Raw genomic sequence first — 27,140 nt, forward strand, 5'->3', positions numbered from 1 at the left:
AACGTAAGATCAGAGCCATTTTGATAGATGTGTGGCAGAAAAGATAGGACTCTAAGCCCAAGGGCCGGCATTTATATGCCCTCCAAAGAAAGGTCGGTGGACTAAGATTCAAAAGTCAGATTAGGAAGGAAGAGGAGGTGTTTGCTTGATTGCGCTTAGGACATTGCACATTGACTCTTCATTACATCTGGTTGGCAAGCATGTGAATGGTTTGGGTCTGGAGTGTGTGGTCGATGAAATGGTGGAGCATGTGCTGTTATATTGTTGTATGTTGAAGAGAGGGAAAGATTGAAGTGTAGGGTCATTGAGGTTGGACGGGGTTGGGGGGGTTTGGAAGGGATTTTGGGGATGGGGGTGGGTCTATTAGAAGTTAGTAGGGCTCTTTTATATTTTAGGTAGGAGGATTTAGAAATGTTGTAAACTGTGATTGACCACACACTCCAGCACAGTAGGTGGCAGCATGCACCTTTAACATTGGTTTGCGGACCGCCATTATATCATAGAAGAAGAAGTGAGATTGAGGCTGCAGTTGAAACTCATAAAAGACACATCCATGTCCACTTACCCTCGCCTTATGCCCTTGGGGGAATCCCCACACCATCTTGGAGGGTGGTCCAAATGATTAGCTAAGCAAGAGAAGTTTGCAACGTAAGCCCATCAGCCCTCGTTTTTAGTCGAGTTTGCGATTATGTTAACTTCGGGCCTGAAACTCCCCATAATTCATTTTGCGATGATTGTACATCCGCTAAGAAAAGTCTGCGAAAAATTAAAACCTCAACGTCAGTATGGAGTCAACATACAAGTGTAAGTAAAAACTAATTTTAAGAAATTATAAATTGTGCTACTGATGCACATAACGGCACAAATACCTCTCGTAAAAGTAATGATGTTTTTGTTTGGTTAGCTTTTGGAAATTGTAGAAATAAAACATTTTCCTTCTTCAGAAGTTCCAGCTAGGCAGGCTAATGTTAGTTAGCAAATTAATTTGCTAGCTATCATACAGTCGGCGTATATTAATAATTATATTTCATGTAAGTAGACATGCAATAATTATTGACTGTACCGCATATAAAGCACCCACAAGCTACCGAAAACACAATCATCGCGGGATGAACGAGTGATGAATTTCTGGGCAAGGGCAATCCATTTAAAAGTCATTCCTTCCTCGCCCTGCAAGTGTATACTCGTCAGACGGCATGAACGTCATCAGAAGTGTCCACTTAATTTGAGGGCTGAGGGGATGAGTGTGTCTTAAGTGTTTGGACTGCTTATTTCCCTCATTAAAATGGAAATCAATTTATAACATTTTTGACATGCGTTTTTCTTGGTATTTTTGTTGTTATTCTGTCTCACTGTTCAAATAAACCTACCATTAAAGTTATAGACTGATCCTTTCTTTATCAGTGGGCAAACGTACAAAATCGCAGGGGATCAAATAATTTTTTCCCCAACTGTAGCTTAGATTGTAGGACGGCCGGGGTGTTAAGCATATCCCAGTTTAGGTCACCTAACAGTACAAACTCTGAAGATAAATGGGGGGCAATTAATTGACATATGGTGTCCAGGGCGCAGCTGGGGGCTGTGGGGGGTCTGTAACAAGCGGCAACAGTGAGAGACTTATTTCTGGAAAGGTTGATTTTTAAAAGTAGAAGCTCAAACTGTTTGGGCATAGACCTGGATAGCATGACAGAACTCTGCAGTAGATTGTCTGGAGGAAAATGTATACACATACATAAGAGGCATTTTTCAGCTGTGATTTTACCACTCAGAATCCAGAATGGATATGACAATGGGCCAGCACAGGATGTAATACACCCTTACAACAATCTACTTTTTGATCTTCTTGACTTCTTATCTGGTAAACTGTTACTGTGTGTCAAGAAAAGAGCCCCAATTAGGGGTTAGTGTACTGCAGTAAAAAAGGGCTGGTTTAGATTAAAGACTATTGCCCTGTGTCCCCGTTCATAGGGGCATGAGAGACTCGTCACTGGTAGAATTGAGTTGGCACTTTATTGGTCCAAACACCCACAAACCCACAAGGTTGAGGTTTCTCATGGACAGTAATTAGTAATTATATATTTTTTTGCATTGATGCATTGTGTTTTCTAACTGTCCAAGAATAGGATCCAAAGTGTTAGGAAATATTTGTTCCCATAAATACAAAGGAGGATGTCTCTCCTCATACCTCTGGCACTATAGTCAGACTGCCAGACTGCACCACAGAGCCAATAAGGAGAGAATACATACAGGTCAACGGTGCCATTTGAAAGTCAAGGGGTGTGTCTGTGCCTTTTGGATTATTCTCTATTTACAGAGAACCCCTGTGGTTCAAGTCAAGAGCTACCCTTCCCCTTTCAGTCTGCTCTGCGCATGTCTGACAGAGCCAGCAGCCAAGAGTTTTTCTTTTTGAATGTATGTAAAATGCTAATATATATTAGATCCAGTACAATGGAATAACTAAGACCTGAATTTGAATGCAGCGTGTTCCGATTCCTCCTTCTCTTTCTGTCCAGCAGGGTCAACCAAAAACACTTGGCCTGATGGTTCATGCAGATACTGGGGAAGCAATATAGAAATGTATTGATCCCTTAAATTATTTTACTATTAAATGACCCATATCACAACCCTCATACCTTTTCACAAAAATGTACCCAAATCAATTTTGGAAAAAGGATTTTACTCACAAAATACTTTATCCAGTTAGAAATAGTAGGCCATGCATCAAATAACTATTTTCATCAGAAAAACTAACCCTCAAATGCGCTATTGCATTTTGTAAGTTGTCTGCAGATGGCTTGTGAATGCACTCAAATATCAAGTCATTATCAGGTTATGTAAACTGCGTTCTAATACTCACAGTAGAAGGATTTGTCTTAATGTACAGTATATGAAAGTGATGCTATGAAAAGGATTCTATCACGTTATCAAGCTCACTGTGACTGACAAATCACTGCCTATTACTGTGATTAAAAAGAGCATATGAAACATTGTTTTTCATGAGGCCTACCTGTGCACCTTCCTTTAAGCATCTCTGTTCGAACACCTCTCATGTCCTTGATCCATACCACATACAGCCATTTGCGGATCTTTTCAGTGTCCATGTGAAAGATAGTTATTGTGAGGCTGGAACATTTGTTAACTTAATTTTTTTAACACCCATGTGAAATGAAGGCCTGCAAAGCTTACAGATTTAAGTCTAATAGCATGATATGAAAGTAGAAAAACATCAGTGTGCGATATGATGGTATAGTCAGTGGACATTCTGAACCTTGTTTTAGGTCAGTAGGTCACATGACCAAGGAGCTGTTGAAATTTTACATTTTGAAAAATGCATGTAAAATCTTGTGCGATGAAAATGGACAAACTAAAGGGTGTGCAATGTGTTAGCCCACTGAGTGGACATTCTGAACCTTGTTTGAAGTCACATGACCAAGGAGCTATTGAAATTTTACATTTTGAGAAATTCATGTAAAATCTTGTGAGATGAAAATGGACAAACTAAAGGTGTGCAATTTGAGAAGGGTAGTCAGTGGACATTCTGGACCTTGTTTGAGTCAAGTAGGTCACATGACCAAGGAGCTATTGAAATTCGAACGTAAAAAAAATGGTACTTTGTTTACTAATTCAACTAGGAATACAAAATGCTGCTCACATTTACACATGTTTATTAGCTTTGGAAAGCGAATTAATGTCCAAATCGTGAAAATAAGACCTGTGCAATGTTGTGCGCAATTTTTCCAACATCATGACACTTATTTGGAGTCTGTGGCTCCAGTGGTTTGAAAGCGCGAATATCCGTTGAATATCCAACTTGAAACTGTCTTTACCTCGGTCACCCGATTGACCTGATTGCCTTATTAGTATGGGTAGCCTATGGTAATTAATACAGAGCACAACCAATTTCAATCCCTGTGGAGAAGAAGACAATCGATGAAGAGGTAAGACAATTATTTTGTCACCTATAAATGCAAATAGGAGTTTGTTTGATTGTTTGTTGGACTACTGCAATTTAGATATGACTTATTACAAAGGGTGTCGTAAATTCCATGCGAATGTTTTAGCTTTGGCGAGTCTTGTGATATTGAACCTCTGACATTTCTCCTTAAACTAGTGGAGATGGTCATTTGAGTGACGCCACTAGTACTACGACAAGTGATGGTATTGTAATGAAACAGGCAGGGAGCAGGTCTCGACCTTCAAGCCCGAAGTCCAGCGCGCTATCGACTGTGCCGCAAAAGCATGCTTGAGCGGCAGAGTCGATTTCCGAGCTTATAAACCCAGGGTCGTCACAGTATTGGAATTTTTTTTTGAGATTGAGGTCGTCTGATCGAGTGTTTGAAGCAGCATCTTCTAAAACTGTAACAAAGGTTTGTATAGGTGTGAATCTGCAAGATGTTTGCATACGTTTTTACTTGGAGAAAGGTGTACACAATGCTGTTCCAAATGATTCCTCTAATTGTGTTACACAATGACCATAACCAACAGTAGTATAGACCCTAAGTCTAGAGGGTACATTTTGCACCATGGGAATTGTATTATACAGATCAAATTGTATTTGTCACATGCTTAGTACACCTGTTGTTTACAAACGGTGAACTGCTTATTTACAGGCCCTTCCCAACAATGCAGAGAAATTATAGAAAAAATAACAGGGAATAAATACACAATGATTAATAACCTGGCTATATACACGGTGATGTGCAGAGGTGCTAGGTAGATACCATAGCATAATTTAAAAAAAAATCAGTTTATGGAATTTGTCTTTATTATAATAGCTTTTATTCCCTCAGACCAAATAGTTTTACAGGAGAGGAGAGAACCCACTGTGATTAACTGAGTGCTTCTTTAGAGCAAGGCATATCCTGTGAAATGTTTTTTTTTTTAAATAAAAAAAATAAAAAAGAATCTTAACACACGAAATGGAATGTTCCACTTTCAATATTCTACCTCGGCAGTTACATTCTAAATCATCAACACCTATTTATTAATTTCTTCATGCAACAAACCTAGATGTTTTAGGTCTGTTTAGTGGAAAAAGTATGTAAATACACTGCTTTTTATTTTTTTTAAATGGTACTTGTCTCCTTTCACCTAATGTAACACCTGGTTTACTTAACAAGAGGCACATCTCAATAGGTGGTCCAGTTAACCTCCCTGGGCAAGGTGGGACGCTTGAAATACAAATACCTCAAAAATGCTATAACTTCAATTTCTCAAACATATGACTATTTTACACCATTTTAAAGACAAGACTCTCGTTAATCTAACCACATTGTCCGATTTCAAAAAGGCTTTACAGCGAAAGCAAAACATTAGATTATGTCAGGAGAGTACCCTGCCAAAAATAATCACACAGCCATTTTCAAAGCAAGCATATATGTCACAAAAACCAACCACAGCTAAATGCAGCACTAACCTTTGATGATCTTCATCAGATGACACTCCTAGGACATTATGTTATACAATACATGCATGTTTTGTTCAATCAAGTTCATATTTATATCAAAAACCAGCTTTTTACATTAGCATGTGATGTTCAGAACTAGCATACCCACCGCAAACTTCCGGTGAATTTACTAAATTACTCACGATTAACGTTCACAAAATACATAACAATTATTTTAAGAATTATAGATACAGAACTCCTTTATGCAATCGCGGTGTCAGATTTTATAATAGCTTTTCGGCAAAAGCACATTTTGCAATATTCTGAGTAGATATCACGGCTAGCTAATTTGACACCCACCAAGTTTGGCCCTCACCAAACTCAGATTTACTATAAGAAAAATTGGATTACCTTTGCTGTTCTTCGTTAGAATGCACTCCCAGGACTTCTACTTCAACAACAAATGTTGTTTTGGTTCCAAATAATCCATAGTTATATTCAAATACCTTCGCTTTGGTCGTGCGTTCAGGTCAGTATCCGAAGGGTGACGCGCGAGCGCATTTCGTGACAAAACATTTTAAAATATTCCATTACCGTACTTCGAAGCATGTCAAACGCTGTTTAAAATCAATTTGTATGCTATTTTTCTCGTAAAATAGCGATAATATTCCAACCGGGCGACGTTGTATTCATTCAAAGACTGAAAGAAAAACATGGAGTAGTCTCGTGGACGCGCATCTCCAGTGTCATTGTTCCCTGCCTGACCACTCACAAAAACTCCTGCTGTTTTCCGCCAAGAGACTGCAGAGACGTCATTCCACTTTCTGGCGCCTTCTGAGAGCCAATGGAAGCCTTAGAAAATGTCACATTACAGCAGAGATGCTGTATTTTTCATAGAGATTCCACAGAAGGAGAACAAATTGTCAGACAGGGCACTTCCTGTATGGAATCTTCTCAGGTTTTGGCCTGCCATATGAGTTATGTTATACTCACAGACACCATTCAAACAGTTTTAGAAACTTTAGAGTGTTTTCTATCCAATTCTACTAATTATATGCATATTAACCAGTTTAAATCGGGTACGTTTTTTATCCGGCCGTGCAAATACTGCCCTCTAGCCCCAACAGGTTTAAAGTCATAACATGGCACAAGTGGGGGCTTTCCTCTTCTTGTTCTGTATTGTTCCTCAAGCATGATGACATCCAATTCCCATCAGACCAATGTCTTGAATGACTAAAAAGTTGTCTAAAAACCACTTGCTAATGTGTTTTTTTTACCCTTCAGTGTGTGTACTGTGCTTGTAGTTGGGATATCGCTTTTCAAAAGTAAAATTTCAGCCATTGTTGGAGGACGTATTGCATCGGGAGGACATTTCATTTGCCATTGTAATGCATATAAAGACAACATATTAAACCGATTGCTTTACGTTGAGGTTTACTTTAATGAAATCAAAGCCATATTTATGATTGTTGGAGCACAATCCTTTGTACAATGAACTAACTATCGAAGTTCGTTTAATACAAGCCATTCACCAAATTAACGCAATAGTAATGAACAATAATGGATGCACAGTACCTGTGAAATAAATATACATCAAATGAGTCCAAACCACTTCCATCAATGGAAATAGATTTTCAGCACTTATTTCTGTCTGTAGTCACTCCCCCTTCTCCAGCATCCATCTCTACTTTTCAGCCTCATGACATTTTATTGGTTGCATACACATATTTAACAGATGTTATTGCGGGTGTAGTGAAAGGCTTGTGTTCCTAGCTCCTACAGTGTTGTAGTATCTAACAATGCACACATCTAAAAGCTGACAGAGTCCTTTTAGTAGAATATTAAATGATTAACTTTGGCATCAACTACAATCAACAGTTTACAGTAGAAAGGATATCAAACATTCAGATCTGTATTTACATAGGCCTAATCATGTGAAGTTACAAAACCTCTAAGGCTTAGTGTGTACACACCTCTCGACAGTTGTGATATGCATTAATTGGCACAACCGCTGTTGACAAATGGATTACATGGCCGTTCCACCGGAGTGTAGACTAAGCCTGTTCATGCTCCAATTCGTGTCAGTCACTAAATAAGAACTTGAGTGAACTTAATTTTACTCAATATGAATTCATACCTTAAGCTAACACTTCTCTGGTCCTTCCTGCTAGGGTCAGGCAGCTTCATGTTCGGGAATGGAGGACTTAGGGTAATGGAATATTAACATGAAATGTGCATAACTTAAAGATATGCACACAAATTATATGGCACCCACAATGGTGGCAGCTTTTTGTTCACTGTGTGTTTTAAAAATAGCACATAATCACACCATGAACAATAACGGATATGGAAATCATTCTCAATATAAGTAAAATCTATAAATGAATGAGACCAGGTGTGTCATCTGATTGAGAACTGCTGATACTATCTTCGTCTATTTTCTTTAGGAAAATCTGCCACTGAACCACACACACAGTTCTATCTATTGAGTGAACAGAACATTTTCGCTTTAATTACCTGGTTATCCCACTGAAGTCAACATCACTTTTTCATGGGAGACCTGCTGATATGGCTGAAGGCTTGAGTATTTTTAAAGCAGGTAAATGGCTAACAAGTGACACGACCACAGCTGCATGAATTTGTTCTCTCTCCATATGTTAATTTATCAATGTCTAAGGCCAACTAGCTAGACCGAAGTGTTCAGGCTACATTGTTGTCATTCAGTAAAGGTGTACTGTTGCTAGCTCCTGTACTAGCCTACTGTAGTGTGTATATAAGCAAGCTACAAAGAAAACAATCAATTTCATCGAGTCTTTTTTGCTAAATATATGTAGCTAGTGACAGCATGGCAAACAATTTGAGACTATTCAAAGTGAACTGGATCTAGAGGCAGCTGAAGATAGCTTTGTAGCTATCTTGGACATAAATCAGAGAATAATTGCAGTCATTGAAAGAACTAATTTTCAGATAGAGAAATGCCAGGTCGGTCTGTGTCTACAGTGACTCTGATGGTTGTTCCCTCCGTGAGGTAGCTAACATTATAGTGGCCTATGGGATGTGGAATAGCGCCACAAAACAAACCTGTGGCCATAAGTAATCACTATGGTGGTAATATTGAACAGATAATGAATAGGAAAAGCTAAGCTTTACTATATCCGGGACCAGACGCAAAGGCCGCGAACCGACGCAAAAAACCTGCGAAGTGGGCCTCCCGCTCGGGAACCGTGCAAATGGACAGATTGCTGCCGCACCCACTACTCCTGCAGTTGTTACTTCCTGGTCCAAGAGGGTGGAGTGGCGCAGAATCAATGGCGCTACAGTGCTCAGATGACTGCTCATGCAATGTACGCTAGTGATGGGAAACCGAGGTTTTCTGAAGCCTTTGGGACCAAATTGTGCCTAAAATGTTATATTATTAAAGCTTTTAACAATGCTTATTAGTGACATCTGCTCGTCAGCAATGAAAAGCAGCATTTGAGTTTTATTTGTGTGTTTTTGCCACTATTTAAAATCGCCATGGCTCAGCGGTTTGTCTCCAGTCTTCGTAGACAACAATCACTTACCATTGCAGGTTTGCCCCTTCCACCATGCTTCCCTTAATTATGTGATTCTCTTTTTGAGAAACTGAATCTATGGCATTATTTAGGATGCTTAAGACAGAAGCTAAAACTTTACTCAACTAATTGTTTAAAAAATGTACGGTTTCACCACGATTTTCTAATTAATATGCCTTCTCCTGGAGTCGACCCCATTCCTCTGTCATCTGAGTGTTCTGGTCCCCGAGATCCCGACTCCTTTTGGAGCACATTGCTCCTTGTAATATTTATATATTTCTTAACTCCATTCTTTTACTTTAGGTTTGTGTGAATTGTTAGATATTACTGCATTGTTGGAGCTAGTGTAACAGTGTAGGTTCAGTCCCTCTCTTCGCCCCAACCCGGGCTCGAACCAGGGACCCTTGCACACATCAACAACTGACACCCCACGAAGCGTCGTTACCCATCGCGCCACAAAAGCCACAGCCCTTGCGATGCAAGGGGAAACCCTACTTCAAGTCTCAGAGCGAGTGACGTCACTGACTGAAACGCTATTAGCGCGCACCACCGCTAACTAACTAGCCATTTCACATCGGTTACACTAGGAACACAAGCATTTTGCTACACCCGCAATATCATCTGCTAAATATATTTGTGACCAATTTAAATTTGATTTACATTTCTGTCTCATGAAATGACTGACACTGTCAGCCAATCCAATGTCTAGCCAGTCTCAACTAGAAAAAAGCCACCAATGGAAATGCGAGAAAAGCTCAACTAAATTAATCCAACCATAATCGCCAGTTTGACGTGTTGTCCAATCATATTCGTCCTTTGACTTGAGCCCCGCCCCAACTCTAAATTTCAACAAACATACTGCGGCCTTGACACAGCATCAATTGTTTACATCACACAGAGCTTTAAGTATTTTTAAAAATGTATATTGCATGAAAACGATGAAGGTTACTGCGAAGTGAAGTTGTAAGAATGGAAAAGAGAACTGTAAATGTTAATATACAGTGCGATTTGTCATCTACTTACAATGCACGTAGCATTGGTTTCGGCATCAGGAGAATCAGCCAGCACTTGCCTGCATTTTCAATACATTTACAATCGTAGCAAAACAAATTATACTAAAATTCATGCTTTGTTGTATGGTAGATGTCTGAAGTTGTGAAATCGTGTGCACATTAACGTGCACATTCAGTACATTAACGTTAGCATGCTACAGTAGTTTATTTTAGGTTCCAGTGCATGTCAAAGATTTGTTCAACATGTATCAGTCATGTCTTAGCTTATACAGTACCAGTCAAAACTTTGAACACACCTACTCATTCAAGGGATTTTCTTGGATTTTACTTTTTTCTACATTGTAGAATAATAGTGAAGACATCAAAACTATGAAATAACACACATGGACTCATGTAGTAACCAAGTGTTAAACAAATCAAAATATATTTGAGATTGTTCAAAGTAGCCACCCTGTGCCTCGATCACAGCTTTGCACACTCTTGGCATTCTCTCAACCAGCTTCACGAGGAAGTTATGTGGAATGCTTTAAAATTAACAGGTGTGCCTTGTTTAATATGTGCAATTTCTTTCCTCCATAATAACACGTTTGAGCCAATCAGTTGTGTTGTGACAAGGTAGGGGTGGTATACAGAAGATAGCCTTATTTGGTAAAAGACCAAGTCCATATTATGGCAGGAACAGCGCAAATAAGCAAAGAGAAATTACAGTCCATCATTACTGTAAGAAATGAAGGTCAGTCAATCCGGAAAATTAAAAGAACTTCAAGTTTCTTCAAGTGCAGTCACAAAAACCATCAAGCGCTATGATGAAACTGGCACTCATGAGGGCCACCACAGGAAAGGAAGACCCAGAGTTACCTCTGCTGCAGATAATAAGTTCATTAGTTAACAGCCTCAGAAATTGCAGCCGAAATAAATGCTTCAGAGTTCAAGTAACAGACACATCAACTGCTCAGAGAAAATTATGTGGATATATTGAAGCAACATCTCAAGACATCAGTCAGGGAGTTAAAGCTTGGTCGCAAATGGGTCTTCCAAATGGACAATGACTCCAAGCATACTTCCAAAGTTGTGGCTTAAGGACAACAAAGTCAAGGTATTGGAGTGGCCATCACAAAGCCTTGACCTCAATCCTATAGAAAATCTGTGGGCAGAACTGAAAAAGTGTGTGCGAGCAAGGAGGCCTACAAACCTGACTCCGTTACCCCAGCTCTGTCAGGAGGAATGGGCCATAATTCACCCAACTTATTGTGGGAAGCTTGTGGAAGGCTACCCAAAACGTTTGACCCAAGTTAAACAATTTAAAGTCAATTCTAACAAATACTAATTGAGTGTATGTAAACTTCTGACCCACTGGGAATGTTATGAAAGAAATAAAAGCTGAAATAAATCATTCACTCTACTATTATTCTGACATTTCACATTCTTAAAATAAAGTGGTGATCCTAACTGACCTAAAACAGGGAATTATTACTAGGATTAAATGTCAGGAATTGTGAAACTGAGTTTAAATGTATTTGGCTAAGGTGTATGTAAACTTCCAACTTCAACTGTATATTTTTTCAGTATACATATCACATTTTGCATTGTGAAAGGTTAGATTTTTGGTCCGGCACTGTTCACTTTATATATGTTATCAGAAAGCACAGCATTGATTTTTCACGGCTACGCAGACACAACTTTACATTTCTGTGTCACCGGAGGATTTTAGCTCCACGGATAAATGATTGGGACTGTATTAGTGATTTTTAAATACTTGGATGCCTCAACTTCCTCCAACTAAATCTAGACAAGACCGAGGTACTGGAGCCAAGGCACGGAGTGATAGTCTGACCACACATTTTAATTCACGGTCAATGACGTTATGAAAACCTAGGTGTTATTTTAGATTCTGAACTCTATTTCCAATCGCACATTAGGAATGTGACAGCTTTTTACCATTTGAGGAAAATGTGTGGCCGTTTCTCTGTCAGGCAGTTACAGAGAGACTCATCCATGCTTTTATGCAAGTAGACTGGATTACTGTAATACTCTCCTGTCTGGTCTACCCAAGAAAGCCATTGGTCAACTGCAAACATACAGAATGCTGCAGCACGGGTACTGACCAAGACTAAATGGAGAACACAGAACACTGGTTTTATTGTCTCTGCACTTTTTATTTTTATAATTAATTTAAAGATTAGGACAACATAGCACATGGCTACTTTGTTATGCATTGTTTACATTTGAATGGGTGTGTTCTTGCTCATTGTCCCCCAAGTAAAAATCAGTCACCCAGTAAAATACTACTTGAGTGAAAGCATTTGGTTTTAAATATACCTTAGTAAAAGTAGAAATCGTTTCAAATTCCTTATATTAAGCAAACCAGACGGTACCATTTTGAAAATTTTTTTTACGGAAAGCCAGGGGCACACTCCAACACTCAGACATTTACAAATGAACCATGTGTTTAGTGAGTCTGCCAGATCAGAGGCAGAAGGGATGACCAGGGATTTTCTCTTGATAATAGTGTGAATTGGACCCTTTTCCTGTCCTGCTAAGCATTCAAAATATAATGTACTTTTGGGTGTCAAGGAAAATATATGGAGTAGAAAGTACATTATTTTCTTAAGGAATGTAGTGAAGTAAAAGTTGTCTCAAATAGTAAAGTACAGATGACCCAAAGTATTTTCTAGTACCACTTAAGTACTTCACACCACTGCCCCCCCTCCCACTTTCTTCATATTTGGCAAAGCCCCCGTCCTTGACAGCAAAGATTTAGCAGGTTGTTCAACGCTATTCAGAGGATTTGAAGCCACCTGTCGCCCATATTGGCACTCCCTAGTGCAGCAGTCCTCCATAGGAATGAATGAAATTCCACAGTATTTCAATGAGATGTTTCAAGGACAAAATTGCGTGTATTTTAAAAATATTGTTTTGTTGTGGTGGCAGTAACATTAGTACTCGCAAAAAAATGTTTTTTGCTTGTGTATATATTTTACAAGTATGCATTAGTGTCAAATAGAATAAACGTGTCAAACAAATGTAGAAATTAATAAATGCATTTCTATAGCTTCCAATGTCTTTCTTACAATTGAGGAGTACCAACATGACTGCGCCTTGACTTAAATATAGTGCCCCCTGTCAGCCATCCAGGATTTGTACACAACATTGGATTTGAAAACGGCTTGTAATAGAAGGCACCGGAACGATGGCGAAACAAGTGGGATCTTGCATTTTGCGAAACTACGTGATCAAACGGACCTTCGGATGGGAATTTCAGGCCGCAGTCAAACCCTTTGTTGTGCGACAAGATTAGTTACGGCCAGAAACAGGTCGGTGGATAAGCGAAACAGAATCTATCGTTCTATATTGTGGTAGGCGGTTTAGCAACAGATGTGCTGGACCATGGTCGACATGGATAATTGTTCTGATGATATGGGTGGGGATAAGTCAAGGACCTGGATGGTGTGTGCTGAAACGGAAAAATAATCACTAATTCACTAATTTCTCTTATGCAGAGGCTGCAAGGCAGATTAGTGGAACTATTAAGAAGAATGCTGGAGGTAATAGGGTCAGTCCTGGAATAAGTGGACCTCCTGTCGAATGTTGCGTATGTTAGTCCTGACACGGATAGGAGACCCGTTCAGAAATCCTTTTTCTCACAAATGTGTTGTCAAAGGACACGTTGATAGTTAATCAGATTGACTTTATAGCCTTCATTAGAAAGGTTATCAACTTTACTGCATTGATGGAAAGAATAAATGTTATTGTCACAATGATTGGTGATATGTTGAGTCCTAATGATGGAATGTCTCAGTATGATAGGCAGAGTTATGGTTTTTGTCATCCTTCAATGGAATGCCAGAAGCCTTATTGCTAATGGTCAGGAGTTTAAGAAATGTGTAATAGATTTAGAGATCAACCCTGATGTGTTCAAGGAACATGGCTTAGACCACATCTTGATTTTATTATTCCTGGTTATTATTAGATCAGATCTGATAGCACAACCACCACCCTGTCCAGTTGACCTATGTTCATAAGAGAAGGTCTTGTATATCGTAATATACCTGTCCCATCTGAATGTCAATGTGTGGTGGAAATCTACAGTGCAGGTAGTAATATTAAGTTGCAACATTTTTACAACCCTTGTTGTCAACTAACTGTAGCGACGTCTGAAATATCACGAGAATTGGGCTCTAGAGATTGTGAGGCGACTTTAATGCACAGCTGCTAATGGTACTATTGTGGAAGGTATGATGGAAATGAGCATTGGTATGTCTTAACGATGGATGTGGTACAGTAGTTGTTGGAGGGGTTACATCTTGCCTGGGCCTCACACTGGCTTCTAACTCTATTGCATCTATGTGTGAATGGAATGTAATGGATGATTCTACTATTGGAAGTGATCATTTCCTGATTTGGTGTACCATGAACTGTGATGTTACTATTCCAGATAGACTACCATTCAGAAGATGGGGCTTTCATAAAGCAGACTGGGAAAAGTTTGAGTCTGTTGGAAAGTTCTCTTTAGAGAGGCCAGTTGATGTAAACTCACGAAAAAACAAAAAGTCTTTTTTTCAGGACCCTGTCTTTCAAAGATAATTTGTAAAAATTCAAATAACTTCACAGATCATTGTAAAGGGTTTATACACTGTTTCCCATGCTTGTTCAATGAACCATAAACAATTAATGAACATGCACCTGGGGAATGGTTGTTAAGACACTAACAGCTTACAGATGGTAGGCAATTAAGGTCACAGTTATGAAAACTGAGGACACTAAAGAGGCCTTTCTACTGACTCTGAAAAACACCAAAAGAAAGATGCCCATAAGATTTGGAGTGAGGGGGTTATACCTTCTAGTTGGAAACGTGCAGTAATATTACCTTTTTGTAAAGCCTGTTAAGGACCCTTCATGTGCTGATAGTTAGACCAATAGCACTGACCTATAACTTGTGTAAACTAATGGAAAAGATGATAGTCAACTGATTGTCAGATGTTCCTGGAACATAGTGGTTTATTGAGTCAAAGTAGATTTCGTAAAGGTAGATCTAATTTTGGATGCATTATTAAAGGTGAGCAATGAAAAAACTCTGGTCATGAAAAGTAATGGCTGCTGTCATTTTTGACATTGAAAAGGCATAAGACCCTATGTGCAGAGAAGGCCTTCTGATTAAGATGAAAAGAGGAATTGGTGGGAGATTTTATAATTGGGGTTTGGCCTTATTTAAATCGCTCTTTTTGAGTTACAATGGATCCTATTTTATCTGATGCCTATGGAGTTGACAATGGTATTCCTCAAGGCAGTGATCTCAGTCCTATTTTGTTCAATATTATGATTAACAATGTTTTTTAAATGTAGGCAGTGGCATTGGAGCTTCCCTATATGCTGACGATGGAGCTATTTGGAAGAAAGTCTCGTGAAAATCTGTTCAAGCTATAGTGGATGTTGAAAGATGGTCGATTGACTAGCGTTTTTAAATTGTCAGTGGCGAAGTCTTGCTGCATGTTGAAGAAAGTTGATTATAATATACAGTTTCTGTATGGACAGCCTATGGGGAGGGTTTCTAAATACAAATATTTGGATTTATGGTTCAATGAGCAATTATACATGAAAAGATCATGTTATAAATGTTGAAACGAAGTGTAAGAAGGTGGTGAATCTTATGCGCTCGGTCTCTGGTTATGAATGGGGTGCTGACAGACAATCATTGATGGATATTTATAGAGTTCTGATCAGGACAACAATTGATTACGGTTGTATAGTATAGAACAGCGCCAAAGACTTGGCTTCAGAGGCTGGACAGAATCCAGTATTATAGCTTCAAGGATATGTATTGGTGCATTTAAATCAACATCTCTATGTTCCTTAATAGTGGTGGCAGGTGAGAATCCTTTGGATATAGGGTGTAAAATGTCGTTAGGTTGAAAGGCTGTGAGGTTGAGCATCCCACTGCTACTGTTCTAGATGACTGTTGGGAATATACTAGTAGACAAGGCAGTGGTTTTGGTTGGAAAGCTTGCTGATGAGTGGTTTGAGGGAGTTAGAGGTTGGCCCTTCTGTGGTGATAGATGTTTCTCTGTGGTTACTGATCTAACCTTGGTAAAGAAAAGATTGGTCAGAAGTCAATGCTATAGGGAAACTGGTTGACAATTAAATTAGAAGTTTCAATGCATTTGTATTGCTTTTCACAGATTGTTCCAAGGACCCAGATAGTGGGCGCAGATGTAGAGAATAGGAACAGGTGAGCTGTTGGCGATAGTTTCTCAACCTGCAGGAATTATAGTATGTTCATATTCCCTGTCTGTATTGAATTGTTTATCATTGGGCTCCCGAGTGGTGCAGCGGTGTAAGGCACTGCATCTCAGTGCTAAAGGTGTCACTACAGACCCTGGTTAGATTCCAGGCTGTATCACAACCAGCCGTGATTGGCAGTCCCATAGGACGGCGCACAATTGGCCCAGCGTTGTTAGGGTTTGGCCGGGGTAGGCCGTCATTGTAAATAAGAATTTGTTCTTAACTGACTTGCCTAGCTAAATTAAAACAATAATAATAATCTGTCAAATTTAAAATGAGTGACCTATTGGAGGTGTTCATGTTATTATGGAGAATTGAGAGACTGGGTGTAGTAGTGAGATTCTACTTGGTGCTAGCACATTTGGGTGTGGAATGGAATTAAATTGTAGACCAGTTAGCCAAAAGAGCTTTGAAACAAGATATAATTGATATTAATGTTCCACTGGGTAGAGGTGCGGCCAAATGTAAGATCAGAGTCATTTTGATAGATGTGTGGCAGAAGAGATTGGACTCTGAGCCCAAGGGCTGTCATTTATATGCCCTCCAAAGAAAGGTTGTTGACCAAGATTCAAAGGTCAGATTAGGAAGGAAGAGGTGGTGTTTGCTAGATTGCGCCTAGGGCATTGTACATTCAACTCGTCATTTCATCTGGTTTGCAAGCATGTGAATGGTTTGTGTCTGGAGTGTATGGTTGATGAAACAGTGGAGCAGAGTCTTAAGTTAGGGCTCTTATTTTCTCAGAAGTACTGAGTTAGGTAGGAGGATTTAGAAATGGGGAGATAATGTTATAAACTGTGATTGACCGCACAGTAGGTAGCGGCATGCACCTTTGTTTGTTTGCGGACCGCCATTATATAGAAGAACAAGAGGCAGCAGGAGCTTCAGAAGTCATTGATCACATAATGTTACTTTGAAACGATCAGTAGTGTTTAAAAACTGCATTGGAGGAGCTCAATAATGCACACACGTTCTGCAATTTCCCAGATATGGAATGACTTTCCAAACCCATGTGAGTGATTTTGAGATGCTCCATGAGAATGATCCCCTCACCCTTGCTCTGTTCTACCCCTCATTGTGGCCTGTGCTAGAGTGGCGTGCAATGGAGTCCAGCAACTGTGCGACAGTGACCAATCCCCAAATGGACTCAAAACACAGTGCAAATATGTCTTCTACCAGGATGGACTGTTCTTGTTTATGTATCTGTGTTTGTTAATGTGTTCACTCTTTAGTCCTTGAACAAAATTTAAAGAAACTACATTTTGAAAACCTTGTCTGTGTGGTGGCCTTGAACCTTAGTACCTGCATTTTCTGACATGCAATTTTTCTCCATCTGTAAAAGTCTAAATTGAAGGGGGCTTTTCTAGAATCTTGTTTGCTCCAAGAAATTCTTATTTGAATGCTTATTTACTTGTTTGAAACCATAAATAATCCACTGCATGTACTACTACAAAATAAAATGATACTTCTACTTGTTGAATGCAGTATAACCACAGTATACTAGTATAACTGCAGTATGCTGCAAGTACTGTCCAAAATAACACCTTTTTACTGCAGTAATATTGCAACTACTGTGTCCAAAATATATACTGCAGTTTTCAAAATGTCCATCCTTTTTTAAGGGCAGCATTGTTGCAGCCAATGATCTAAGCCATTGGTTGTGGCTCCATTGATGTTTTAAAGAGTTGAAGTTTACAGTTGTAGGTTATCAAGTTGGATCTGGAAGGCGCGTTTTTCGAATAGCAAATATTTTTTTGACATTTTAGTCATTTAGCAGACGCTCTTATCCAGAGCGACTTACAGTAGTGAATGCATACATTTCATACATTATTATTATTATTATTATTATATATATATTTTTTCATACTGGTCCCCCGTGGGAATCAAACCCACAACCCTGGTGTTGCAAACACCATGCTCTACCAACTGAGCCACAAACTATCAAACTTAACCACTCTTCACTCCCTTATCTACCTTTTCTGTTACACTTCGAGTACAGGGTACTCCCAAACAAAGTAACCATAGGACAGGTGTGTCAAACTCATTCCACAGAAGGCTGTGTCTGCAGGTTGTTTTTTCCTTTCAATTAATACCTAGACAACCAGGTGAGGGGAGTTCATGCCTAATTAGTGACCTTAATTCATCAATCAAGTACAAGGGTTGAGTGAAAACCTGCTGACACTCGACCCTCTGTGGAATGAGTGACATGTGCCATAGGATATGAGTTATGTGAGGGTTTGTGTACTGACACCTTTTAAATATAACTGCCAGAGCTTTTGGCATGTGGCAGCAGCCTGTAAGGCGAAAGAGGTGTGCCAGGTGTGGAGGAAAGCATGAGTATGGGAAGTGTGGGGACGGTGTACAACCAAAGTGCTGCAGTTGTGGGGGTGCTCAGTGAACCAGGCAGTGGAGGTGCAACAAGTGAGAGTGGAGAGAAGGGTGTCATGCTGAGGCAGTGAGGGTGGTCCAGGCCCAGGGAGACGCAGTTGCAAGGGAGAGTAGGGTATAGACCGGGGACCACTGAGCAGGTGGGTGGAGACGAAGAGAACTGGTGACGTTCATAGCAGGAGTAATTAATAGCTGTGCTGAAAAAGTTTAACACAGTCAGAATACAGCTAATTGTGAAAGCAGCTCGGAGATATCCTGATATGACAGGGCTGACATTAGAAGAGGTTCAATATTACCTCAATCAGCTGAAGCAGAAGCCATGTATTACTGGTGGTAAATGGGGGTAAATCTACAATGGCACACTCAAAGCTTGTTTGGCCCTTACATGTCCAATGAGCTTAAATCCAATAGTTTTTTCATATTAGACATATTGCACTGTACACTTTTCTGTATGTTATATCGCAGTTAAAGGGGTCCATTCTACTTTTACTTTACATTCTGGAATTTACAGCTCAATGAGCTTCACTGCTCATTCTGCGGACCTTAAAGAGTGCTTAAACGGCTGTATTCAACCAGTTTGTGCCCGGTGCTGACTCAACCAATGAGATGACCAGGATCTTGCATGTCATTTGATACTTCAGTGTTACTGTTGATGAATTTCATAAAGCATTTGTTTAACTTCATCGTGATATTTTTTATGAATAAAGTATGTTTGACCAAATTGCATCTATTGACTTCATAAACAAACATTGTTTGTAGAATGATCAGCGACGCTCCTGTAAACTGTGGCTTTGGAAACTAAAGGTGCTCCGGAGAAGAATGAACCCCCTTTTACTGCGACACAATTTACAAGGAATTATGTATGCTGCAATATGCATGTCCAATATGAAAAAACGAAGTGCATTTAAGCTGCTTGGTCACTCTTTACGGTTGGCAAAATGAGCACCAACGCTTCTCTGGGTGTAAATTCTGGATTTGGAAACTACAAGTGCTCCTGAATAGTATGGACCCCCTTTACTGCGACAACGTACATACAAGGGTCTGTGTGGTGCAAAAAAATGATAGTACAAACATTGACCATTTTTAGATAAGAAATAAACAAATCACATATCTCAGAAATAATTTTAATTATTCAATTTTCGCCCTATTTCATTTACAAAGTATGCAGGACGGGACTCTTGTGAAGGATAAAATCCTTGTCCCGGAAGTACTTAGTTACATAGCGATGTCGTTAACGCAATCAAACGCGTTCATAGTGCGCGCAGATAGCATTCGTTCAATTTCATCTCTTGTCGGTAGAAGAGGGGAGGTATGGTAATTTTATCAATTGACAGGATTTGTTCCTTGTCAGTGTATGAACATGTATACTGTTGTTTAGCTGGTGGTATTGCAATACAACGTTAATTTATGGCGTTTTGTTCACTAGCTAATGTTAACTCTCGTTCGTATTTTAGTAGCGAGCTAGCTAACGTTAATTAACTACCTTACTAGCTAGAACACTAACGTTAGCTAAGTAAGTACGCTAACTTGCTATAGTATAGCAACCGTTCTCCCAGAATGTCTATTTACAAATACTGTCAGTGTAAAAAATAGACAAGTCAAAGAAGTGACATGGGGTTGACCTGTATAAATCTACATATCTTATTATGTGGCTAGCTAAATTGTGCTAGTGGGTGAAGACGTTGAAGGGACTATGACATCGGTACGATGTAATGTCATTGTATTCATCTCTACCTTGTGTCCTCCTTCCTAGATAGGACAATGAGTGGAGGATTCAACTTTGGACAAACGTCCAATACTGGATTCAGCTTTGGAGCTCCAAAAACCACAGCTGCGCCAGCCACAGGCTTTGGGAATGCCAGTGCTGCACCTACAGCTCCAGGTGGTGGCTTCTCTTTTGGACCCCCCAATCCTGCCCAGCCCCCGAACAGTACAAACTCAACTGGAGGATTCAGCTTTGGGAACCCTACACAGAACAGTACTCCAGCAGGAGGAGGCTTCTCTATTGGGTGGGTGCATTGGATGATGTAATTTACATGGATGTTTGGATAGTTATAGCACTTATGTTAATCTTGGGTAGGTTGTTACCTGTTTTAGCTTTTAGTTAGCCTGACGACTCACACAATTCTTCGGCTGCTCTGTTGTTCATTTCATACTTTTAGTCTGAGACTGCCATCATTAAAGTCGTTTTTGGGGACGAGGGGAACAAGGGGTGTTAAACAAAACAGTTATCAGTGTTTGGCTTGTCGCTAACCAATCAAAGATAATGACATATGTTCCTGATCTCTAGCCCAACCAATCTGTTTTTGGACCATTCAGACTGCCTTGAATGTGTTCGCATTCAATGATGGGTCAGGGAGGTTCTCAGATCGACTTATTGCAGAGAAGAAACTGACATCCGTGGGCGTAGCATTTGGCTGGAACAAGGAATCTGGCTAGCAAGGCAAGCTTTTAGTAGGATTGTAATGTAGATTTTCTAATGCATTCTTTTCTCTTTACTTTTATCTCTAGGACTCCTACTGCTAAACTCAATCTGGGCACACCAGCTGCCTCTCAACCAGCACCGACAGGGCTAACTATGGGGATGGCAACCCCCACTTCTGGGGCAGGCTTTGGACTTGGTGGGGGTTTCGCCACACAAACCACTGCTGTTCCCACAGGAGGGGGGTTCAGCTTTGGGACCACAGGGGGGCTTGGAGCCCCTGTTGCCCAAACTCCGGCTCAACCAGCAGCAGCTGGTGGGCTCTCTTTAGGAACTCCTGCTGCAACCGCTCAAATGATGGGAGGTGGGTTTAGTTTTGGTGCCGCCAAGGTCCAGGCAGCCCCTACCGTAACCGCAGGAGGGGGCTTCTCATTTGGGAACAGCGCCCCTGCCACCCTTTCCATGGGGAACCAGTCCACAGGTGAGTTTTCTGAGCTTCTAGTCAGCTCAGTTGATCAGATCATGGGTAATGTACAGTAAATGACATGCTTACATTAACGTGTTTTCTGCATCCTGAATGAGTGTATTTTATTTCCCTCAGGTCTGAACTCTGTGGCCCCGGCCTCAACAGCTGCACCAACCACAACCCAGGGTGGAGGATTTGCTTTTGGTGTCAAACCTTCAGGTAAATGGAGACGTTTGGCGTATGTCATTTATCAAATAAATAGCTGACAAATTGGAGGAAAATACATGTTTGAAACTGTCTCAAAGTGTTTTATCTTTGAATAGACGTGTGTGTGTGTGCCTGTTTTTCAACTGATATCAAGTTGATTTATTTTTCTTTCTCTAAAGCTACTCCAGCCCCTGCTGTAACTGCCCCGGCTACCCAGGCCTCATTAGGTTCTTCTCTCTTTGCAGTACCAGCATCAACGGCAGCAGTCACAGGTTTTTGTGAGTTTTATCCTTTAACTCTTGCCTGAGAAATCAAATGTCAGCAAATAACTCATAACTTAGGTTAAATGGTCTTTCTGACATTCTGTGGTGGCATTAATTTTCTTGTCTGTTACCCGTACTCTCTCCTGATCAGTGGGTGCTGCCCCCACCTCAGCCGCCCCGGCTGCCACATCGGCAGCAGGAAGTACCCTGGGCTTCATGCTCAAACCCCTGGGTGCAGTCACTGCCACCACCACAGCACCAGCTGGCACAGGTACCGTACTGTTTCATCATACAGGGTTATTGGAATAACTAAAGCTTGATATTGTTGCTCGTTTATGCAAAATTCTGTAACTGGGCTTGTTTGTCGTTGATGAATTCTGGTCATATTGAGGAATTCATCACTGTAGTGGATTTTATGTTTTCGCTACCACTGGCTCAACAACAGGTTTTTCACTGGGTATGAAACCTGCGGGTGCCACTGGCATCGGCGCAACGGCCCCAATCACTGGAGTAGCCACAACCATCACTACTGTTACAGCAAGGTACTGCAGGGTTTAGCCAGCCCAGTTCATTACGTGTCTCACTGCTTCTGTATCCTCAACCTTTTTTGCATTTCTCTAAATACATCCTTATCCACTCTTAGTCCTAGTCGTTTCAGTGTGACCCTGTCCATTTACTCCCCCTCTACAGTGCTCCTCCAGTGATGTCCTACGCCCAACTAGAGGGTCTCATCAACAAGTGGAGTCTTGAGTTGGAGGACCAGGAGAGGCACTTCTTACAGCAGGCTACCCAGGTCAACGCCTGGGACCGCACGCTGGTGGAGAACGGAGAGAAGGTAAACAGACATGGCACTTCTCGTAGTAACTGCACCACTAGAATCTAGGCCATGCTATTTGTTGTAATCTCATGAAATGGCCTTCAATTGAACTTTGGGGTGTCTTCATGGCAGATTTTAAGAGGATGTTCATCTCGTTGTTACAGATCACATCACTGCACAGGGAGATGGAGAAGGTGAAACTGGACCAAAGAAGGTGGGAGTTAACCGGTTTATGTCTAATGGAGTAATTGTGTTACTATTGTGTCAAAGTTATTGGATGACCTTGTGTTTCTGCTCTCTAACCCATCCCAGGCTGGACCAGGAGCTAGACTTCATCCTGTCACAACAGAAGGAACTGGAGGACCTGCTGTCCCCGCTGGAGGAGTCTGTCAAAGAACAGAGTGGAACCATCTACATGCAGAATGCAGACGAGGAACGCGAGAGAACGTAAGGTTTTAACAAAGGGCTTTGAGTGAAAACCAGTGCACAGTGAAAACTGATTCATGACTATATGGTTGTGATATTTCATCTTTATGCATTCTCTTTCTGAAGGTACAAGCTTGCAGAGAACGTGGACGCCCAGCTGAAGAGGATGTCCCAAGATCTAAAGGAAATAATTGAACACCTGAACACATCCTGTGGGCCAGCTGATACCAGTGACCCGGTGAGAAAGAAAAACAGATGGTCTACTGAATACCTGGCTGCTTCTATATTGCTACAGTTATTCTAAATCAAATGTTATGTCACATACGTTGTAAACAGGTGTGGAGTAACAGAGAAATGCTTACTTATGGGCCCTTCAACAATGCAGAGAAAGAAAATGGAGAAATAATAGAAAAGTAAAACGTAATGATACAATAAGTAAAACATGTAATAATATACAATAAGTAACAGTGACTTGACTATACAAGGGATACCAGTACAATGTGCTCATTAATACAGTCGATGTGCAGGGGTATGATTTAATTTAAGTAGATCTGTATAACTAGGAATATTTTTTTTATTGGCAAATACAGCATTTTTCATAACTGTTTGTACCTGTAATGAATACACCCTTGTATAGTTTATTTTAGGTAGGAGGAACTGAATAATTAGTTATGCTGACACTTTTCCTCTTAGCTTCAGCAGATCTGTAAAATTCTCAATGCCCACATGGACTCTCTTCAATGGATTGACCAGAACTCGGGTCAGTATTTAACCTATGGTCCAGAGAAGCTTGAGTAAACTACTTCCACAACTAACTTGACCTTTCTGATACGGAGTCAAGACTTCCTTCAATCCATATTAACTCTAATATCTCCCTGTCTTTCCTCAGTGCTTCTACAGAGAAGGGTGGAGGATGTGTCCAAACTCTGCGACAACCGACGCAAAGAGCAGGAGAAGACTTTTCGCATAACATTTGGTTAACTTAGAGAATTGTAATGTCTCAGAAAATAAGATATTTTTGAGAGGAATTATGATAAAGATGTGCTTAATGCATCAATTGTGAATTTTATAGAAACCTACTCCAAGCTAGGGTTTTAGATATGAACTTCCACACCGGTGACGGGCAAATAATACATTCTATGAGTAAAGGAACAATTCGGCACATATTGTGCTCAGATGCTTTAGGGCTCCATTCATTCTGTAATGTTTAAGCTCAGCACTGTAGAAATGTAATTTCGGATTGAGTTGACATACATTTACCGTGAACGCAGTCTCCGCGACCGCTGTAGCACAGGTCTTTAGTGCTACGGATTAAATTGAGCTTCAATTAACCAACACGTGTTGCTGAACACAACACCAGATCTATTCATTTGGCAGTTAAAAAAAGGAATGAATGCACAATTCCATGTTTTGTTCAGTGTGAGACACTGTATTTGTTGAGTTTCGACCATATCCCTCCACCCGTTATCACCTCCAAAGCGTTTATAGAATTCAGCATCAAAGCCTTGACTACATTAACTCCATATAGAAATGTACACTAGCCTCGACAATGGCAGATCATTGTAAAGATAGTCAAGTGACTATGCAAAGCAGAACATAATTAGTTTTTTTCCTAATCTAAATACTGTGCATATCATTTTGTGACAAACCAAAATGGTGTTGGTGTCCCCTAACAGTAAAATTAGCATTTCATAGATTTTTCTATATCTTTTTAAAATCAGACAACTGTCAGTCTTAAGGAAAATAGATTATTCTATAAGAAAATGTGTTATACAGGGTAGCAGTGCTGCTCGTATGCGTTGGTCAGGGGTAGCCCAATGATGTATATAAACCCTGGATTTCTGATGCTATGTACTGGTGGCCAATGAGAGGTTTAAGCTACTGGTTGGCCGTATTGGCAGTCTTTCATAGGAATGAATAGAATTCCACAGTAATTCAATATTTCAAAGATTACATGTTAAGTATTTGTTTTAGTGGGGACAGTAACAATTTGTCTTAAAATGCAATGTGTGAATGAGTATATGCATTAAAATGTTAAGTGTCCAATTGGCTGGTGTTTGTGTGAACCCCAGCTCACCACGTCTCTCTGGCCCTCCTGAACCAGATACATTTAGTGCACCATGCAGCAGACCTTGGTGTCGGGAGTTCTGGAGGATCCCCCCCAGACAGAACTGGTAGTAATGCATGTCCTTCTCCGGCCTGACAACTAATGCGTAGAAATGTCCCTGCAACGTTCCCATGAAATTTGTCTAGAACAGTAGTCACCAACCGGTCGATTGCGAACGACTGGTCGATCTTCAAGGCATTTCTAGTTGATCACCTAGCTTTTCTACAGAAATGTTAACTAAAAAAAGGCATAAAGGCTTGCACTCCTTTTTTATATTTGTGTTGCACTGTTGGTGTTAGGTGCATTTGATTCAGAAGCCCTGTGCACTTGGTGGGCAAAGTGTTCCCATTTTTAACAAGTTAATTTGTCTGCAAATACAAACTCCGTCCAACTGGTGGACCGGGAGATCTGTTGCTAAATTGAGTGTGCCTACTGCGCTGACCAATTGGTTAGCTCAAATCACGGCCTCGGCCACAGCAAAGTTTGATACTAGCCTATGTGAGATTTCATAAGTTTCAAAACCATGACCAGAGAGACTGTCAAAAACAGCAGCTCTTTGCTGTATTCTTTATGAGAGAGTTCACGTCTTAGTTTTTTTCAGCACTGTCAACCCTATTACAGAACATTAAACACGCTTCTCCCAACTTTTACTTGCGCTACAATGAATGAGTAGCAAAGTCTATTTATAGTCCAGTGTTTTTATGATTAGCAGCTCGTCGCATCTATTTAAATATCAAGGAATATTTCACTTCCTTTGGTCATAGGAGCAACATGAATATGTGCATTAGGCAGATGTGGTGCGACTTGAGTTTTGCCATCAGGTGGAAGACGTGTCGCCTCTGGTCAGTCTTTCCGTAGGAAAAGAAGGAAAGAGCCAATCAAAAGTGGAGACTAATTTGACCCCAATAACTACCATGTGATATGTGTCAACAGCAACCTTGGGAAAATCCTACGCATTATCATTAACCGCAGACTTTTTACCAAATTACTATACGACAGACCACGTATTCACCCTGCACACCTTAATTGACAAACAAACCAAAACAAAGGCAAAGTCTTCTCATGCTTTGATTTTAAAAAATCTATTTGGCATGAGGGTCTGCTCTACAAATTGATGGACAGCGGTGTTGAGGGAAAAACATACGACATTATAAAATCCATGTACACAAACGTGGTTAAAATTGGCCAAAAACATATTTCCACAGGGTGAGACAAGGATGCAGCTTAAGCCCCACCCTCTTCAACATATATATCAACGAATGGGTGAGGGCACAAGAAAAGTCTGCAGCACCCACCTCACCCTACTAGAATTTGAAGTCAAATTTCTACGGTTAGCTGATGATCTGGTGCGTCTGTTCCCAACCAAGGAGGTACTACAGCAGCACCTAGATCTTCTGCAAAGATTCTGTCAAATCTAGGCCCTGTCAGTAAATCTCAGTAAGACAAAAATAATGGTGTTCCCAAAAAGGTCCAGTTGCCAGGACCACAAATCCAAATTCCATCTAGACACCGTTGCCCTAGAGCACACAAAAAAACTATACGTACCTTGGCCTAAATATCAGCGCCACAGGTAACTTCCACAAAGCTGTGAACAATCTGAGAGACAAGGCAAAAAGGGCCTTCTACGCCATCAGAAGGAACATAAAATTCAACATACCAATTAGGATCTGGCAAAAAATACTTGAATCAGTTATAGAACCCATTGCCCTTTATGGTTGTGAGGTCTGTGGTCCGCTCACCAACCAAGAATTCACAAAATGGAATCCGCATGTAGAATTCTGCAAAATAAATCCTCTGTGTACAACGCAAAACACC

General features: G+C 40.4%; 1 protein-coding gene across 3 annotated transcripts; it reads left to right on the top strand.

The window, feature by feature from the left end:
* Window positions 1–770: 770 nt before the first annotated feature.
* Window positions 771–25,264, top strand: nup62l (nucleoporin 62 like). Of its 3 annotated transcripts, none has more exons than XM_029700799.1 (13): window positions 771–804; window positions 20,371–20,626; window positions 21,129–21,520; window positions 21,641–21,724; window positions 21,892–21,990; window positions 22,127–22,246; window positions 22,421–22,517; window positions 22,666–22,810; window positions 22,957–23,006; window positions 23,105–23,239; window positions 23,345–23,456; window positions 23,912–23,978; window positions 24,108–25,264. In XM_029700799.1, the coding sequence occupies exons 1-13, from the start codon at window positions 786–788 to the stop codon at window positions 24,197–24,199; spliced, it is 1,668 nt and encodes a 555-aa protein (XP_029556659.1). In that variant the 5' UTR covers window positions 771–785; the 3' UTR covers window positions 24,200–25,264. The 3 variants fall into 3 exon arrangements, with proteins under 3 accessions (XP_029556659.1, XP_029556661.1, XP_029556660.1); XM_029700801.1 differs by lacking the exon at window positions 771–804 and adding an exon at window positions 13,178–13,267; XM_029700800.1 differs by lacking the exon at window positions 771–804 and adding an exon at window positions 19,826–19,926.
* The last annotated feature ends 1,876 nt before the right edge of the window (window positions 25,265–27,140 follow it).

Source organism: Salmo trutta, chromosome 19, assembly GCF_901001165.1.
Source record: "Salmo trutta chromosome 19, fSalTru1.1, whole genome shotgun sequence".
Lineage (NCBI taxonomy): Eukaryota > Metazoa > Chordata > Actinopteri > Salmoniformes > Salmonidae > Salmo > Salmo trutta.